The sequence below is a fragment of the Oreochromis niloticus genome, linkage group LG20, assembly GCF_001858045.2.
Source record: "Oreochromis niloticus isolate F11D_XX linkage group LG20, O_niloticus_UMD_NMBU, whole genome shotgun sequence".
NCBI lineage: Eukaryota > Metazoa > Chordata > Actinopteri > Cichliformes > Cichlidae > Oreochromis > Oreochromis niloticus.
The window spans coordinates 27,799,752-27,816,927 of NC_031984.2; the positions used below are offsets into that span (position 1 = coordinate 27,799,752).

A 17,176-nucleotide genomic window follows, 5' to 3' on the forward strand; every position below is an offset into this window, starting at 1 on the left:
CCCCAAAATAGATAGGATCCAGCCCCTGAATTTAGACACAGCTAACATGATGACTTATTCCAAATAGGAAGTGCTATGGAATTTTGCAAAGCCGTTAGTGGTAGGAAACGGTGACCTGGGACATTTTAAATCCATGACATCTAAGTACAACTCCGTTTTCATATGCAAAAAATAATTGCTCTAGCTTATTTGGTTGTTCTACTGGTGTTCTGGGAATCCATCCTACCTCACAGAAGTCAGAAGTCACTGTCAAATTGTCCTACGGGTAGGACAATTTGCCAAAGTAGGACGGTTTCTCAGAACACTGGGATTTAAAAATTGTTATGCAAATGGGATCATGGGCACTCCCATAGGCTTAGAAGGCTTTTAAACAAGCTCATCTCACTTTAAGTACATTTAGCCAGCACAACAGAGCCAGCAGTGCATGGGCACAAATATTTTGAAAAAGCATTGAATTGAAATGTTTTTGGGGAGGTTTTTTTTTTTTTTTTCAAAATTATTTATGTTAGTTAATTATTTTGGCCATCAGTCCTGTTTGGTGTTTTTCCCAGCTCAAATGTAGCTTGGGGATGTAGCTAGGGGACTGGCCATGCAAGTAAGCATGACTGGTCCCAAAGACTTTAAAAATCATTTGGATAAATTTACAGCAGACAGTCTGTGTTATCATACGTAACAGAAGTAACTAAGTATATATTTCATATATATACACACATATATATATGAAATATAATAAAATCTTTAAAAAGTTTTATCACAGCCCTCGTAAATGTCCTCTGGTGAATGGTCAAAAAATTCTACCACTGTGTATAATAACCCTAAATTGACATCTGTAAACATGTGTGAACTACAAGGTGACCTTCCACATTCTAGCTAATAGTCAATCATTGTGCATTATTTATTATTATTACTCCTAATATGCCTACTTCTTTAAACACTGAAATAGCTACACCGATGACCACAGATAACATATATTATTTTTATAGTACATGAAATAACCAATCACAGAACCATAAAAACCTCTTATTCAGAGAGTCCTTACCAGATTGCTCTGATTGCAACTTTCAAGCCTGGTGGTAACTCTTGAGTGAGGAATTCACAGTGGCAGCTCTTATCATCACCAATTTCCTCTCCCGGAAGGCTTGCCTCTAGAAAGCAAATGCAAGGACACTCTTTTAAAAAAATATTACATCTGCTTCCACATGACAAACGTCACCAGCAGAAGCAGAGCAGAGCCGTCGCTTTCAGCGCCAAAGGTGCAAGTGTCCGTGTTACAGTTGGTCTCAAGCCATTTAGCCAGTTTGGGAGTGTGTGAGCAAGCTTCATGGGACGACAGGTAAAAAGACTCGGTGCAGAATTGAAGGATAGTGCTGAGGTGATAAAGCTTTACTGTAACCTTCAAAGACAGGTACTCTCTTCCCACCACCAATTACAGATTAGCACTGTAGCATGTTTTGAAACACTGGAAGGCTGGTCTACAGAATTTAAAGCATATTGCATGGAGTTGTCAAGGCCTAATTAGTGGAAATCAGAAATTTTCTGAGAATCTGGTAGGGAAAGTGAGGTCTCCTCATGCAACCTAAAGCAGGGTTTGGGGGCATTATGTCTCTGGGTCAGTTTTGGATAACCTCGGCACCACTTGACTTGAACCCGTTTAGCTTAGCCTACTGCTACCATAAATACAAATGTATTATATGAGGTGCTCTAACAATCATAACAAGTAAATATGGAATAATTAGTTCCATGGGAGTTCTCTGCTAGACTCATGCCCTCAGTCATCACAGTGAGAAAAACAGCATAACAAAGGGTTCATGTCAAGTGAACATATCTCAGCAGATATCAGCATGCAGGTTTCTCAGACTGGGTGAAGCTGACTTGTCTTTGGATAATTTTCCCTATAGAAGTCAACCAACAAAATATCCCAATGCCTTACTTATTAAACCTTCAATTGCTGCAAAAAGAGAGAGAGGAGAGACATGGGAAAAGATTTGTTATGGATTCTAACAGGATGAAAATGGCAGACAAATCAATTCCAAACATGGAAAACTGTGGAGTCTACTGAATGGTTTCTGGATCATGTTTGAATGGGATGGTCTCTCTTCTCTTAGATTTAAGCTTACCAACTATATATGTTTCAAAGCTTTATATAACATGTATGGTAAACTATACAGCTAGACATTATAGACTATGTTACAGTCTTTACTGAAGACATGTCATGATGACTTGTCTAACCTGGAGAACTCTTCAGTCCAAAGTCTTCGTCCTGCATTTCAATCAGCACTTAAACATGCCATGAAGTGAAAGAAGAAAGACAGCTAATGAGACTTGGTTCACATTGCTTAACAAAAAGCAAAGAAATGGAGAGAGAAGAGAAATATTCTGCTGATAGTGACACAGTGGCGTTGATGACACATGGATGCAGTGGGACTGTCTAGCACTAAATGATGACACCACACCACAACATCCAAAGTGACGGTCTCCTGAATGTGTTCTTAAAAATTTGGCATTGATTTGTCATAGAAGTGACAAATTTTTGTATACATGAAGGGAACATACATGTCTGCATGATAACTCAGCTACAGTCTCCACATTGATTGCAACTCAAAGGGGCTTTGACAGTAACTTCTAAACTCACACAGCTGGTGAGCTGCTGACCTGGCATTGCTCTGCTATGTGTTCACTGGCAGCAACTGAATGTTTGTCAGATAAACTGTTGATCACAAACAAGTTTTGCCAAAGTATTCTGTGGCTAAAAGTTTACTCGTCATGGGCATGAATGTCATGGTAAGTTTGGGCTTTTATTGATTTCGATAAACTGTTCTTTTTCTAAGGTGAAGTGATTGTATAGCATATAACGGTATACTTGGTAGCTATCACCAAGCTTATGACATAATTGTGTCTGGATATTTAAACTTGTTTGTTTCCTGGTATGGACCTTATGGCTTTTAACTAGAATTCCCAAATTTTCAATAAGCTTGAGTTTGGGGCTTTTGGAAGTATATTCAAAAAGCTTAATATCTTAATGTAATGTTAATACAGCTGAAAAATTTAGAGGCAGTCCTCATTTATTCATTTTATTCATCCTTTAAAGTACCAGTACTGCTGGCAGCAAAACAGCTACAGAGCATGATGCTACCGCCACCATGCTTGACAGCTCATACAGGGTTGTTAGGTTTGAACACCTCACCTTACATCTCTTGTCACTGGGGCCAAATAGCTCAATCTTTGTCTTGTCTGACAATAAAACCTTCCTCCAGAAGGCATTTAGCTTGTCCATGTGGGCAGCTGCATATTTCAGTTGAGCTTGATGGGCTTGATTTTGGAACAGGAGCTTCTTCTTGGTTGGTACCCCCTCAGTCCACAGTGATGTAAAACTTGCTTCACTGTGTACCTTACAGAAGTTTCCAGTTAATGTCTGGCTTGAGCCTTTGTGGTTCCTGGGCTGTTCAGGAACATGCTAACTAATTTCCTCTTGTCTTATCTGAGGGTGACAGTTTGGGTCTTCCTCTGGACCTTAGAAAACTGGCGACACGTCTGAATAACTTGTACTTACATACAGTTGTTTAAACCGATTGTCCTGGAATCTGCAGGTGTTTAGAAATGGCCTGTTAAACTTCAGGAATGGACAAATCCCTAACGATCAACTCTACTGAAAATTTGTGTGCTATGCTCAAAAGCCAGGTCCATGCTTGGAAACCAACATGTTTAAATAAACTCTACCAATTCTGCCAGAAGCTTGTTGATGGCAACCAAAAGCATCTGGTCAAGGTGCAACTTCCCAAAGCATTTAGCCAAATATTAGTTGAGGTGTATGTATACTTTTGACCCCGTGTGGATCTTATGCATCCAATTCTTTTAAGAAAAAGTTATTATTGATGTATCCTGTACAATATTGGACCTCAGAAACAGAACAGTTGAGAAAAAACATTAAAAACACACACTTACCATTTATGCCCATGATGAATGTATGTATACTTCTGGCAATGATTGTATATTGAGCTAGTGTTACTACTAGTGTTATAGTTACATAAGATTTAGTTAGTTTTGTTTTCAGTTTTCTTTAATATAAATAATTTTGACTCCTAAAGTTTGGTCTCTGAACAAATAGCCAAGGTCATACTGGCTCAAACGAATTCCTGGACATTTTGGGAAGCGCACTTAACTTGAATTCTTCTGGAACGTTAGATATCACGTTTGTGTATGCAAGCTAAATGTGAAGCCCAGAGCGCAGAGATGAGACACAGGAGGAAGCAGCAACCCGCTCACCTCTGCTTCCAGGCTGCATACAAAAGCTAGGGCCTCCATGTCCTGAATGTAGTTTCATATTCACAACACCCACATCTCTTTTAATAAGTGTCTGCCATTTTCTACAGGTTTCTTGATGGTTTGAATACAGTTTCTGAGGTTTCCCACCTACAACAATAGAATTCTCCAAGACTCTATACTGTATGGCTGTGTATTCAATTATACAACACAACACTACTACACTCATTATAATTCTGGTCAGATGAGGTTCTGCACTCTGCACAGTTCCCTCACCCTCTGAGTTTTTGCGCGAGATGCTGCCCCGAGCTTTGAAGGCATTTTTTGCCCCTCGGTTCTTGTCGGTGAAGCTCGAGCTCTTGGTGACCTTGCTGGGGCTTGCTTCAGCACCATCATCTGCTCCACCTGGAGACTGGGCCTTCCCCTTGGACACAGGAGCCTTAGAAGGACTGGGAAACACTTTGTCCTTCAGACTCGGCTTCCGACTAAAAAAGGAAGTAACAATACAGTAAATTAAGCCTGTCTAACTGGGCATTTATCAGCATCATTTTAATGAAAGACTACCTGTAGCTAAATGTCTGTATTCTACTGTGTTTAAGCCCTAGCTTGTGAATTTGTAGAATTCATCTGCAATGTGATAATAAATCTTACCTCAGCAGAAACGCAAAATGGGCAATGTCCTACAGCAGAAGGAGCCATGTCCACAAACGAACATAGTGGAGCATTCGGTGGGTCAGGCAAGCAGCAGGAAGCTACAAGCAGGCATGCATGGGAAGCAAAGTGACACTGTGCGTCTCAAAAGGAAGAGCTGTGGTCTGGCTCTATGCAAAAAAAGTGAACACAAATCATGCAACAAAAAAATAAAATCATCGTCGTATGGCACATGGTAACCATTAGGTAATCAGCAATATGCACCTTGCCTGCTGAACGGGGCTGAGTGGGCAAAAAAGACAGCCAGCAAATCAACTGCAAGACGTTACTAAACAGAAACCATAAAACAAGGATGTAAATCTGCGCCTTTCCTGGGGAAAGGGTAAAAGTTAGAAATAGCTCTTTGTTACTTTTACGTGTAACTCTCCTCATGTAGACATCAGAAACAGAGCTGCACTACACTACAAATAGTAACAAGTTGGATTGTGTACTTTCCGTAGTGCTACATGTCCTCATTCTGTGACTCCTCTACCTTTACTTGCACTTGCAGAAGAAAAGAACATTTGTAGGAATAGAAGGTGACACACAGACTTGCAGTGCAGTTGTTAGTATCTGTGCAGCAACTATACCTAATAGCTCTCGGACAGCACCCGCAAAGTCTGTCTTTGTGTGCATTTTCATTACTGGAGTGGTGGGCAGTAGGGGGAGACACAAAAAAGATAAAATAGAAGTGGGTAGAGTCACAAAAACAGCAGTGTGTGCCAAGATGCCAGTAACGCTTTACTGTGACTGTAATTTATTGCTCATTTAAAGAATAAATTTTTTTGCGTTTATTCATTTTGCCATTTAAATGATTGTCTGATTTTACACGTGAGTCCAAAATATGCAATTGGATTATAAGGAGGTTTGTCATTCAGCCACGATAAAGTGTTACCACCTTGTCAATAGTTACACTTGTTTTCTGTGTTAAAAAACAGAGTGATAGAAAAATCAAGCAAAAGTGTTCAAAATCACTTTTTCCCAAGGTGATGCTGAAAGGTAGACTATCAAAGAACAGCATATCGGTTAATATTTAATAAAGCTGCCAGTTGGGAATGAGGCCAAAGTGAGCTGATCTTTGAGCACCATGTGAGCAAATGCAGCGTGACCGTTCTTGAAGGAGGCACTTAACACGCAGCCACACCCATGTCCGACACACAAACACACACAAACCCCCACTCTCGCACACTGATGTACAGTAAGCACACTCCCCCAAGAAGAGTGTCTCAGCAGCAGCTAAGAGCAGAATTGAAGAGAAGGCAAAGGAAAGAGGCGAGAGATAAAACCAGATCACAGACCTGGGAGAGGTTTCTGTTTGTGACTCCTTCCTGTGAGCAGAAACGGCATAAATGTTACACAATGTGAGATACAAGTTATGGACATGGATGAAAATTATCTGTAAAAACCTGAAAAAAATAAATATATATGTTACCACACGGGGGCAGTGGAAACAAGTTCTAAACAACAGCAACAGTTGCCTGCTTACACTGAATGATGATCTTTCATATTTTTATTAAGATTAAATTTTGTGATGAGTATCCAGTATTTACTCACTCTTCTGCAATGGTTTTTGTCTCCACTGACAAAAGAAACCTTAGGCTATTAAGTAAATACAAAAGGTAAATGGACTGGTTCTTATATAGCACTTTTCTACCCTGCCTGAGCACTCAAAGCACTTCATTCACATACAAGCACTTTTTTCTATTCTTAAGTGCTTCCTATCTTCTATTCACACTTCAGCAATTTGGGGTTCAAAGAATCTTCATTTTCAAACCAACCAAAAAGTTGACACATTTTCTCTTAATATGTAAAACTACAGTGAGCTGCATAACACGAGTCAAACAGGTATTCCTCCAGGATCAAACCTGGACCTTTATTGTTAAGATTTTGCATTTGTAGGCCATTTGTATGGTGGCCCTGAGAGGCCAAACAGACTGCAACTTAGGAAAACACCAGCAATAAGAAAAACACACAAAACACAACGGAAATAGAAAAAAACAAAACAGAAATAGGAAAAAGCAGATTTCCGAAAGCACAAGGGAAGTGTTTCTGGGGAGACAATAACCCGACGGACCAGTTGCAGGAACCAAAATATGCTAAGAATTGCGCTGGGAGACAGTTAAAAGAAGTGGAGGATCTATCGGTTTTGTGAGGAAAGAAAGATGAGACATAAGTGTGTTAGCCTAACTATTAGCCTAAAAATCCGTCATCAGTATTATATTATATGAATCCCCTATGATAGCTGGGATAGGCTCCAGCGCCCCCCGCGACCCTGAAAAGGATAAGCGGAAGCGAATGGATGGATGGATGGATGATAAAACATACCTACCATGTTTTGGGTTCCTGGAACTGGTCCGTCGGGTTATTGTCTCCCCAGAAACAATTCCCTTGTGCTTTTTGAAATCTGTTTTTTCCTATTTTCATTGTTGGTTTTTTTTATGTCTGTTGTGTTTTGTGTGCTTTTGCAGCATTTTTCTTATTGGTGGTGTTTTCTTAGGTTGCAGTCCGTTTGGCCTCTCAGGGCCACCATACATTTGTTAGGCATACCTGTTCAACTGCTTGTTATCGCAAATATCTAATCACACTGCAGCAATTCACTGCATTGTGGCCAAAACATCCTGCTGACATTCAAACTGAGCATCAGAATGAAGAAGAAAGGTGATTTAAGTGACTTTGAACATGGCATGGCTGTTGTGTCAGACAGGTGGGTTAGAGCATTATAGGAACAGGATCTGCTGGGATTCTCCCCACACAACCGTCTCGAGGGTTTAGAGAGAACGGTCTGAATATATCCAGGGAGCAGCAGGTCTTTGGGTGAAAATGGCTCAGTAACTGAGTTAATTGATAGTAACTTAAACAACCACTCGTTACAGCCAAGGTATGCAGAAGAGCGTCTTTGAATGCACAGCGCGTTGAGCTTTGAGGTAGATGGGCTACAGCAGCAGAAGACCACACCTGTCAACAGGAAACTGAGGTTACAATTTGCACAGGCTTACATCTTCTGCTTCCAGCAGGATAATGAGCAACATCACAAAGCTCAAATCATCTCAAACTGGTTCCTTGAACATAATAACGTGTTCACTGTAGTCAAATGCCCTCAACAGTTACCAGATCTCAATCTAGTGGAGAACATTTGGTTTGTGCTGGACCAGGAGATTTGCAGCATTGCTGTGCAGCAGGCAGATTTGCGACTGGGTGACGCTATCATGCCAATATATCCAGCTCCTTGTTGAATATTTGTTATAAAGAATTCAGGCAGTTCTGAAAGCAAAATGGGGTTTAACTAACTTCTACCAAGGTATAACTAATAAATTGTCTGGTAAATGTATATTAATGAAATTTCTAAGTGTCGCACAGGTTTTCCACTCAAGTGGGGTTGAAAATTTGCTCTGGCTATAGAGCCAGTGAAACTGTCAGTGTTCTTCCGTGCTTGCCCATTACAAATAAACGAATAGAAGAAAACAATAGTTAAAAAAATGTTCCATAAAATTCATTCGTTATGGGCAAAGGTTGAAGTTTGCATTAACAAGGTGTGTTTTAAAATAAATGTTTGGTTAGCCTCTTTTTTTGTTAATCTACAGTAAATGAACTGAGTGCAACAACGAGCTAAGTGCACACAAAAGCTGGTAACACAAAAGGAAGGCCCAGCGACACAGGAAGTGCAGCGCAAAGTGTGCGGCAAGCAGACCAAACTCACAGGGTTCAGGTGAGATCTTATTCCTTTGTGACAATCAAGGCATTCAGTGTATATTTTGGACAGCGCACATAGTTATTTCAGCCTCTGATGCCCTGGTTCCTTCTATTTCAAGATCACTGAGTCACCGTTGGTGTCATCATAATGAGATCATGCTATCACACCAACAACTTTGTCACTCCTAATGTCATTGTTATACCTGAATGATTTGCCCTTCAGATTCCTCAGCAGGTCCAGCTGATTCAGAGGTGGGATAAGTCTGGGAAAAGACAAAGAAGAACTTCAAAGAAGTCGTTCTATCAAGACAGCCTCATCAACGCCTTTGGGCTTTTTAAGCTAATTGCCTTAAGTTATGTTCAGTTGGTCATAACCTTTTCTCCTTAAATTACAACTGGAATCTAAGTGAACTCATTTCAAAATAGACAACTAATGATTTTCTACTTCTAGATTAAAAGCAAAATAAATCTGTGTTGTGAGAATCGAGCAAGGCAGCTTATTTGCTAATTCCTACAGCTGGACACCAAAATGTCTGCTTAATTTTTCAAATTGGACAAGGGCAGTATTTGTCTTTTCAACGGCATTTCAGAGTGCCACTGCCAAGACTCTCATCTGCTTCTCCGTTAAAAAGAAAGCCTTATTAAAGCAGAAAGTGTAAAGCCACACCGGCGTGTGATTCTTCTGATCCAAGAAAGATGTTTAGAATACAATAAGATGAGGTTATTCTGTGAGCTCATTTTTCAACTTGGCTTTCAAGGTTCAGAAAGAAGGCAGAATGTGATATGGGTAAACAGTTGTATTTCCTGAAAATGCTGAATATTGTGTAGCATGATTCAACCACTTTATTTGATCTGTTACCTGTACATCGGAATAGCTACAGTCTGCTCATAAAAATCCCACGTAGACACCAGATCTGTACGGGAGAGGTTGGTGGCATAAAACCTCCAAGCAGCCTGGGTGAGGAAATTTTTAAAAAGGCTTTTTAGTTTTTTTGTTTGGAGAATTAAACAGTGTTTAAAATTGAATCTAGTGATCTTATCACACAGTATACCTGTATGAGGCCTGCAGCGGGGTTACGTCTCTTCTCAAAATGCTTCTGTCTGTGCTGCTCTTGGACTTTGAGGGCAAAGCCAGAACCCAAGATGCCCTGTACAAAAGCAGAAACCCATAAAATAATCAGTGACTTTTACTGACCTCAGTGGGCCAGGAGGAGGAATTGCAACAACAGCAAGTTGTCTCCTCCTCGTCCCCTAACAGTTCTCCGAAGCAATCCAACAAAACATCTGGGGTTATAGAAACCTGAGAGGAAATGCTGATGTTAAATGCTGTGCCAAAAGTAGTGACAGGAAAAGTGATTGCTGATCAAGTACAGTTTCCTGTATGATTGACTGAACGAATAGGAGCTGCTTACTCAGAGCTTACTGCTGAGTGTGATATCTTTAAATCTCAGGTGGAACAACAAACACCGACACGTACTTTAGCCACTGAAACTACATCATCAAATTCAGGCTTTCTAAAGAAAACGTGAATAACGAGCCAAGTTTTTTTCAGCTCCTTTTAGAAGCATCAGTGACTCTTTGGACTGTCAAAGACTGGACGCTTGTCCCAAAAAGAAAAACATCAGTAGTTATCTCCTCACACTGCTTCTATGGTGTTTTGGTGATCTGATGAATACAAACCTGATTGTCACTGTCCCTGTACCTGTGAAAAAACTGGCTCTCTAGCTCAACTACATTCGCCACCTGGTTGCTGCTTTTTTATGTCAGTTATTGGGGAATGGACCAGCTTGAGTGATGAGATGAGCTACATGATTTGAACAAGAAACAAGGTTAATGAGAGTCATTGAAGTGGGATAAAACAGGATGTTTTCTGGGCTGTAAAACCAAAACAGTTAGCTGATAGACACTAAAATGCTAGGTGTTGGGTGCTAAATGTGCTATCCTGTTGTCATTTCAGGTTAATCACTTGATTTGATATGTTTCGAATCCATAATGTTGATTGCATGAATGTACTACTGTAGTTATGATATCAAACTAAATGAAACCATAACCTATGGAAGAGCCTGTCAGAGAACAGAGAGTATGTTCTCTTAGGGCAGAGCAGATATGCACTTACAGAGAACATCATAATGGAGAGAGAGTAAAGGCATATAAATGAGGATCATTTATGATGTGCACTTTGTGTGAACTCTATCAGTGGCTTCAACGCCCTAAAGACAAGCCTACATACTTACAGCAGGAAGGGCAAAGAAGGCAACGCCGATCAAGCTGAACGTGGCTGCTAGTAAGCGTCCATTCCAGGTTTTGGGAACCTTATCACCATAACCAATGGTGGTAAGAGTTATCTGGTAAAAAAAATAAATTAAAAAAAACAAACATTAATTAGCTTTTTTAATACCTTCTTTTGTAAAACTGGAAATAAAGTAAAATGAACATTTCTAAGCTGAATATTTGTCAAAACTGTATGTTGTAAAACAGAAAGCAAATACTTCAGATCCATGTTGTCCTTGTTTTTTCGAGTTAGTCTTACCAGTCCCCACCAAAGAGCATCAGCATACGTGTCAAACTCATTATTTGACTCCTTTTCCACAGAGTAGACCAGGAATGAGGCCAGGATGAGGCACAGGAAGCCTATGTACCACGCTGTGATGAGCTCCTACAGAGAAAACCAATACAGTGACCACTGGGAAATTAAAGTAATTAAGTGTCATCTTGAATGCCTTGCAAAAATGGCAACCTAACCTCTGTCAATGGGTACAAATGACTATTCTGTAACAATATTGGACATCATATGTGAATCTCTTGCCCTGTGCGGCGAACCAAGCATTTCATAAACATCTTTATTTCCCTCGTCTCGACAAAAGCTGCAGCCTGCCATCTCTCCTTCTCATGTAATCATACACAAACACCCACAAACCCTGTAATGATGTTTCTGTAGCTTATTAGTAAAAGCAAATAATTTGATTTTCCAAGCTCATTTAAATTAAACGGAGAGAAATATGCTTCCTTGCCATGATAGACTTTCTCAGAGGAGACACCTTTGATAATAGAGTCCATCTCCATCTAAGTCCATCTCCTCCAGGATGGCACATCAATACATGCCATTGCCAGAAGATTAGCTGTGTCTCCCAGCAAAGTCTCAAGATCATCGAGGAGATTCAAGGAGACGTGATGTGAAAGGGTGTGGAGAAGCCGTGGAGAATTTTATGCTGCCTGTAACATGTTATGTAAAATAGGTATCAAGATGAAACCACTGGACCAATTGTCATTTCTGGGTTCCTCCTCAGCTTGCCCTGTTTGGTGGTGGGTTACTTATGGTCTGTGGAGACCATATCCATAGACGTGCGCACAGGCTAGGCAACCGCACCCTGACTGCCATTAGGTATCAGGATTAAATACTTGGACCCACTGTCTCTGGGTTCAGACAATGCCCAGCCTCATGTGGCAAGAGTATGCAGGCACTTCCTGGAGAAAGAAGGAATTGATACCACTGACTGGCCCTCACGCTCGCCTGACCTAAATCCAACAGAACACCTCTGGGACATTATGTTTCAGTCCATTTGGCACCACCAGGCTGTCCAAGGGGTCAGTGAGGCCCTGCTCCCTGTTCCTTTAATATTTTTGAGCAGGGTATATTGAAATAGGGTAAAATGGCTGCATTTTTCTTGCATATGTGCAAAGACATATGGATAAGACAACAAAATGTTTCTAAAATAACATATTTGTAAGCCATGATAATTTTTCAAATTCCCATTTATTATATGTGCTGGGCTTTTTCTCTTTGCTCTTTCTTAGCTCATTTATTTGGATTACACTTACTCTGTACTAAAAATATTACTTTCACCTGGTCTGCATGCTTTGTGGTTAAAAGAAAAGTGATAATGGCGGCCACACAATCTTAACAATCAAAAAATTGAGGAAACTACAGACAAAACTGGAGTACATCAAGATCACCTTGCTGTGTGCATAAACTACAGATCCGAGCAGCTTCCAGGTTCCTCCACGGCGGTCCATGCGCAGCATCCGTAGGATCTGCAGGAATCTCAGACTCCTGATAGCCGAGGTGGCAAACACATTGCCCTGAGATCCAGCTGCCAGGACAGATACTGAGGCAATCAGCACCATGATGTCTGGGAAGAGAAGTACAACATATGAATAGAAAACCATGACCTTGGTCAAACCAGACTAAATTAACAACACTTTACTATGGACACTGAAGATCATTGTTCATTTAATCTGTTCAAACAACCAATTTGCAGTTGGTGAAATATTTTTGTATCATTGTATCAAAAGTTTCAGCATTTAAGAACAGAAGTAATAGCAAAACAAGTAACAAGTAATGTGTCCATGTTATGTTCTTCAAGGTGAGCGAAATAACAGCCAGTAAAACACAAGGCAAACGTGTTTTCGCACCTATGACACAGAAAGGCTTTCTGGCAAATTTTAGCCTCCCCCTCCATCCTCTGTATCGACAGCAGCAGCCAGCAGCCCATATCCTTACAATGTACTCCACTCCAAACACCACAATGGTCACAATTTCCTGTGGAAAAAATCAAAATGGGGGAGTTAACCTTGTGACATTAATTTATATGCAGTATACTGTTAAAATATCAAATAAAGTGATACTTACCAAGATGTACAAGGCACTCTCTGAGCTTTGTGTGAACTCTTTAATGGTGGCAAAGACTGAGAGTATAAGACACGAAAACACCAAGAGGAAGCTGGAACAGATGAAACAAAGTAAAGTTATTTCTTCTACTCTCTTATTTAGGGTAAGTCACTGTTACACCCGATAGATCCATATGTAGATATTTTTTTTGGTCCAGTTCAGAGTAATCGGTATCACCATGCAAGTCAGTTAAAGCCAATTTTGTACATTTTGAACACATTTGTATGAAAGTGTACAAACCTCTGAACAGTGAATTATATCAGCTGACAAGCCATCCAACCAGCCTTAGTACCCCCTCCTTATTAGACAGAGTCTAATCTCTACATCTAATCTCAGCTGAGCCACTTTATCTGCTTTCTGTCAGAGTCATTAGCGGGATTGCTTTTTTTTTTAAATGAGAATTTATGTTGATATAAATTGCAGAAAAACTGTTGATGCTTTTATCCTAAACTTGGGGAAAATACTTAAGGCTAGTCATTGCACAACAGATAAAATCCTGATTAGATATTATTAAAAGGGGATTCATTTGGATAAAATAGTTAAATGATGGGCTTGCATATGAATTTTGCTCCACAAGAGATACTCAGATGAGAGCCTCAGCAGGTCCTGACCTCACTTATGTTGGAGAATAAGGTGATTCGGAATTATAATAGACCACCTAAATCTGTTTAATTAGGATAAATGACTACTATGTCAAGTTTATGTCAATTTCACTAGTAATTTAAAAAAAAAAAACAGAATAATTCTTCTGTTTGTTTCTTTTTTTTATTACATATTTTTTAATTACAAATTTTTAATTACAAAATTCAAAAACAGAAGAAAAAAAGTAATCTGCTGGAAGAAATCCAGAGCAGAACAAATGGAAAGTTCCTGATGAAACATAATACCCAGGAAAGTGCAGGATTATAAAAGGTAGAGCCATAAGCAACATCAATCATACTTAGAGATACTGTAGAATGGCAGTAAGTATTTGCTGAGCCCATTATCATTCCAATATATAGATGCAAAAATAATTTCATTTACCAATGAATAGTATGAGATGTTTTGATTATAATTGTTATGGCGTGAGCTGATGATTGGGGTAAAAAGGTTCAGAAAATGTTGCATTTACACAGAATACACGGGGCCAGAGTTTGAAACTGTATATTACTTAGTAGTATATTTATTATTATATCAGTTGGTTTGAAAAAGTAAAGACATCAGAGGGTGGCTGCTGGATAATGTGTTTCTAATCTATTTACTTCAGTGGTCTTACTCTCTGCTAAAAGCTCCACTGCATTCACCAGCTGCTTCTAGTTTCTTACTCCGTGTGCTGTTGGGTATTGGTCAGAAATCATTCAACTGCCCCCCACAGCTGGAAAAGAAGACCACAGGAAGAGCATGCTCTAAAAGGCCAAAAGTGGAATAGAGTGGATTTGAACTGTAAAGTGACAATTCTTGTCAGGTTTATCTCTGCAAGTGTCACCTTTCCGTTACACACTTCGTCCTGTCACTTCATCCATTATTAAAACAAGCAAATGTGTTTGTGCAGCTTTGAAAATGAAGAAGGGCAAAAGTCCAGCTCAGAAACAGAACGGACTGTGTGTATCTCTGCGTAGCACTTAACACTAACAAGGCCCGGAATCAATTTGGTACGCTTGTATCCACATAAATAAACTGAGGTTTGCACATATCCGTCAAAATGTTCTCAAATAATTCTAAAATTTAAAATAGGTCAGCGTGAGTAACAATGCAGGTAAGGTGGATATCGTCCTCCATTCAGAAGCAAACAAGCTTAACGCTGACATCACCAGTAAAACATGTTGAATCCGTCTGTCTGTCTCTCTCGGACAGAGTTTGCCACTCCCTAAAAAATCAAGTACATCAGTGCTATCAGATCTACTGTATTTTCTATCAAGTGTGAGCATAAAGTCTTTCCTTCTGTGCTTCATTCAGTTCTCACCAGTCCTCATCAAGGCTCACCCTTGATTTTTTTCCTAAATGCAATTTATCTGAATTTCCTGCTGCAGTTCACGTCCATCAGATTCCTGGCAGTGATATTTGGCCATCAGCCAATCAGAATGAAGCAGCAAAGATCAATCGTGTGGCTACAGTGAAGCCCATAAATAAGCTTTTTTCTGATTCGTTCTTTATGATATCTTTATTACTCTTCCTCAAAGGCCTAAAATATTTAACAACAAGCACTTTCACCTCTAAACCCACAATTCTGTACATTTTTACTTTGGTAAGTCAGACTGAGGTCATTGTTATCATATCATATATCATGGATGACTTCAGCAGTCAAGTCTTAGTAAAAGTGAACGGGCTGTGAAAGCTTTTGCTACACACTACATTATATCTGTAGTCTGCCAGTAAAGTTCATCCTGTTAGATCACATTACTCACATTAGTTTTCTTGTGTTTTAAGCAGGGGTGTTGCTAGTATCTGAAAACAAGCCTAGAAATTGTTGGATTTTTCTCGTGATAATTGCACCTTTTTAAAGCTGTTTCACAGTAGAATTAATATCAAATGTTCTGAGAACTAATAATATATCAGTTTGAATATGTTTGTGTTAGTTCATTTTTCCCTTTGGTTTTTGGGAATGATTTATGTTTAAGTTTTGTTCCTTATTTCTGTGATAAATGGTTTGTCTACTTCTTTCTTATTTATCATATTACCTGGTTGCAGTTTTCCTGTGTTCCCCTGTGTTAGTCCTTGTTTCATCATTCAGTTGTGTTTCCTGTTTTATTTTAGTAACAGATATTCTTCTGTTGATTCAGTTCCCCCTGTCTCAGTATTCCAGTTCCAGTTGTGCATCCCTCCTGTTATATCTTCCCTTGTTATCCTGTGAGGGTATATATTGTCAGTCTGCCTTTGCTGTTTGTTGTGTTGTCCCTGATGATTGTGTGAACCCTCTGTACCTAACTGCTCATCAGTCTGCTGCACTCTTAATCTCCTGTTCTTGCTCGGCACTTGGCTGAAAATTTGTATCAGCATTGACGACCAAATATCTAAATCTGATGTGATGATTAGATATTTAACACACAATTTATCAAATTACTTTATACAATGGTTCGATTAATCATTTGAACACAACAACCAGTATCAGATTTCAGAAAAGAAAATTATTAATGTATTATTGTCATAAGAAATAAATAGTCATCAAACCTGACTATTGGACTTCAGCTACAGGCCAACAGGATATTTCAATCTAAATATCATCTTCTTTATGGCATATGTGGAATACACAGATTACCATCCATCCATCCATTTTCTCCCACTTATCAAATTCAGGGTGGTGTGAAAGATGGAGTCTTGATAGGTCGCCAGCCTGTCACAGCGCTAATACAAAAAAATATACATATCTTACAAAAATGTATCGGTTTCTTCTAAAATATCACTAGTGAATAGACACGTGTCCCTAAGATTGACTTTGCAATTCATAAACACTAAATCAGTAACATATATATATATGTGTGTGTGTGTAGAGAAAGAGAGAGCGATAAGGTCTTTCAAGATCAGCACACTTTTGTGACCATTGTTAGATTCAAGGTCTTTTCCAGCCTAATTGATTCTCTTTGATTCTGTCTCTGTGATCATGTAAAGTTGGCCTCTTCAAGAAGACCTGTAAAGTAAAGATCAAGTACAGCTCATTAGATCATTAAGGTTCATTTATTCTGCTTGAATACAAAGAAGCATCTCTTAGCAGCAACTGGCTTTTTCCCCCCTGTGAGCTTGGAGTCACTGAAGAGACGGATCCAAAGTTCAGTCCAGTGTAGCAGCTGTTCCCTCAAATTCCCACAATGTCTACCCTTGCTTGGATTTCAGCATTAAGTAAAATCCACCAGGTTGGTCTCGTGATATTGCGGAGAATCCTTCACATTTTCC

At 39.5% G+C, this 17,176-nt stretch overlaps 1 protein-coding gene across 19 annotated transcripts in view; it reads right to left on the reverse strand.

Annotated features, from left to right (window-relative positions):
- Nucleotides 1–17,176, reverse strand: part of LOC100703353 (potassium voltage-gated channel subfamily KQT member 2) — a 34,604-nt gene that overhangs the window by 6,696 nt on the left and 10,732 nt on the right. For 2 of the 19 annotated variants that reach the window (XM_019349938.2, XM_005454152.4), the window contains exons 2-15: nucleotides 13,271–13,361; nucleotides 13,054–13,180; nucleotides 12,595–12,770; nucleotides 11,171–11,296; nucleotides 10,875–10,985; nucleotides 9,693–9,788; nucleotides 9,500–9,594; nucleotides 8,844–8,903; nucleotides 6,249–6,278; nucleotides 5,541–5,594; nucleotides 4,537–4,745; nucleotides 2,230–2,277; nucleotides 1,931–1,948; nucleotides 1,040–1,145 (exon numbers count right to left, since the gene is read on the reverse strand). In XM_019349938.2, the coding sequence (XP_019205483.1) occupies nucleotides 1,040–1,145; nucleotides 1,931–1,948; nucleotides 2,230–2,277; nucleotides 4,537–4,745; nucleotides 5,541–5,594; nucleotides 6,249–6,278; nucleotides 8,844–8,903; nucleotides 9,500–9,594; nucleotides 9,693–9,788; nucleotides 10,875–10,985; nucleotides 11,171–11,296; nucleotides 12,595–12,770; nucleotides 13,054–13,180; nucleotides 13,271–13,361 (1,347 nt within the window). Of the gene's footprint in view, nucleotides 1–1,039; nucleotides 1,146–1,930; nucleotides 1,949–2,229; nucleotides 2,278–4,536; nucleotides 5,595–6,248; nucleotides 6,279–7,451; nucleotides 7,906–8,843; nucleotides 8,904–9,499; nucleotides 9,595–9,692; nucleotides 9,789–10,874; nucleotides 10,986–11,170; nucleotides 11,297–12,594; nucleotides 12,771–13,053; nucleotides 13,181–13,270; nucleotides 13,362–17,176 lie in introns of those variants that run through there. The other 17 variants (XM_019349942.2, XM_013273740.3, XM_019349943.2 and 14 more) reach the window with 15 other exon arrangements.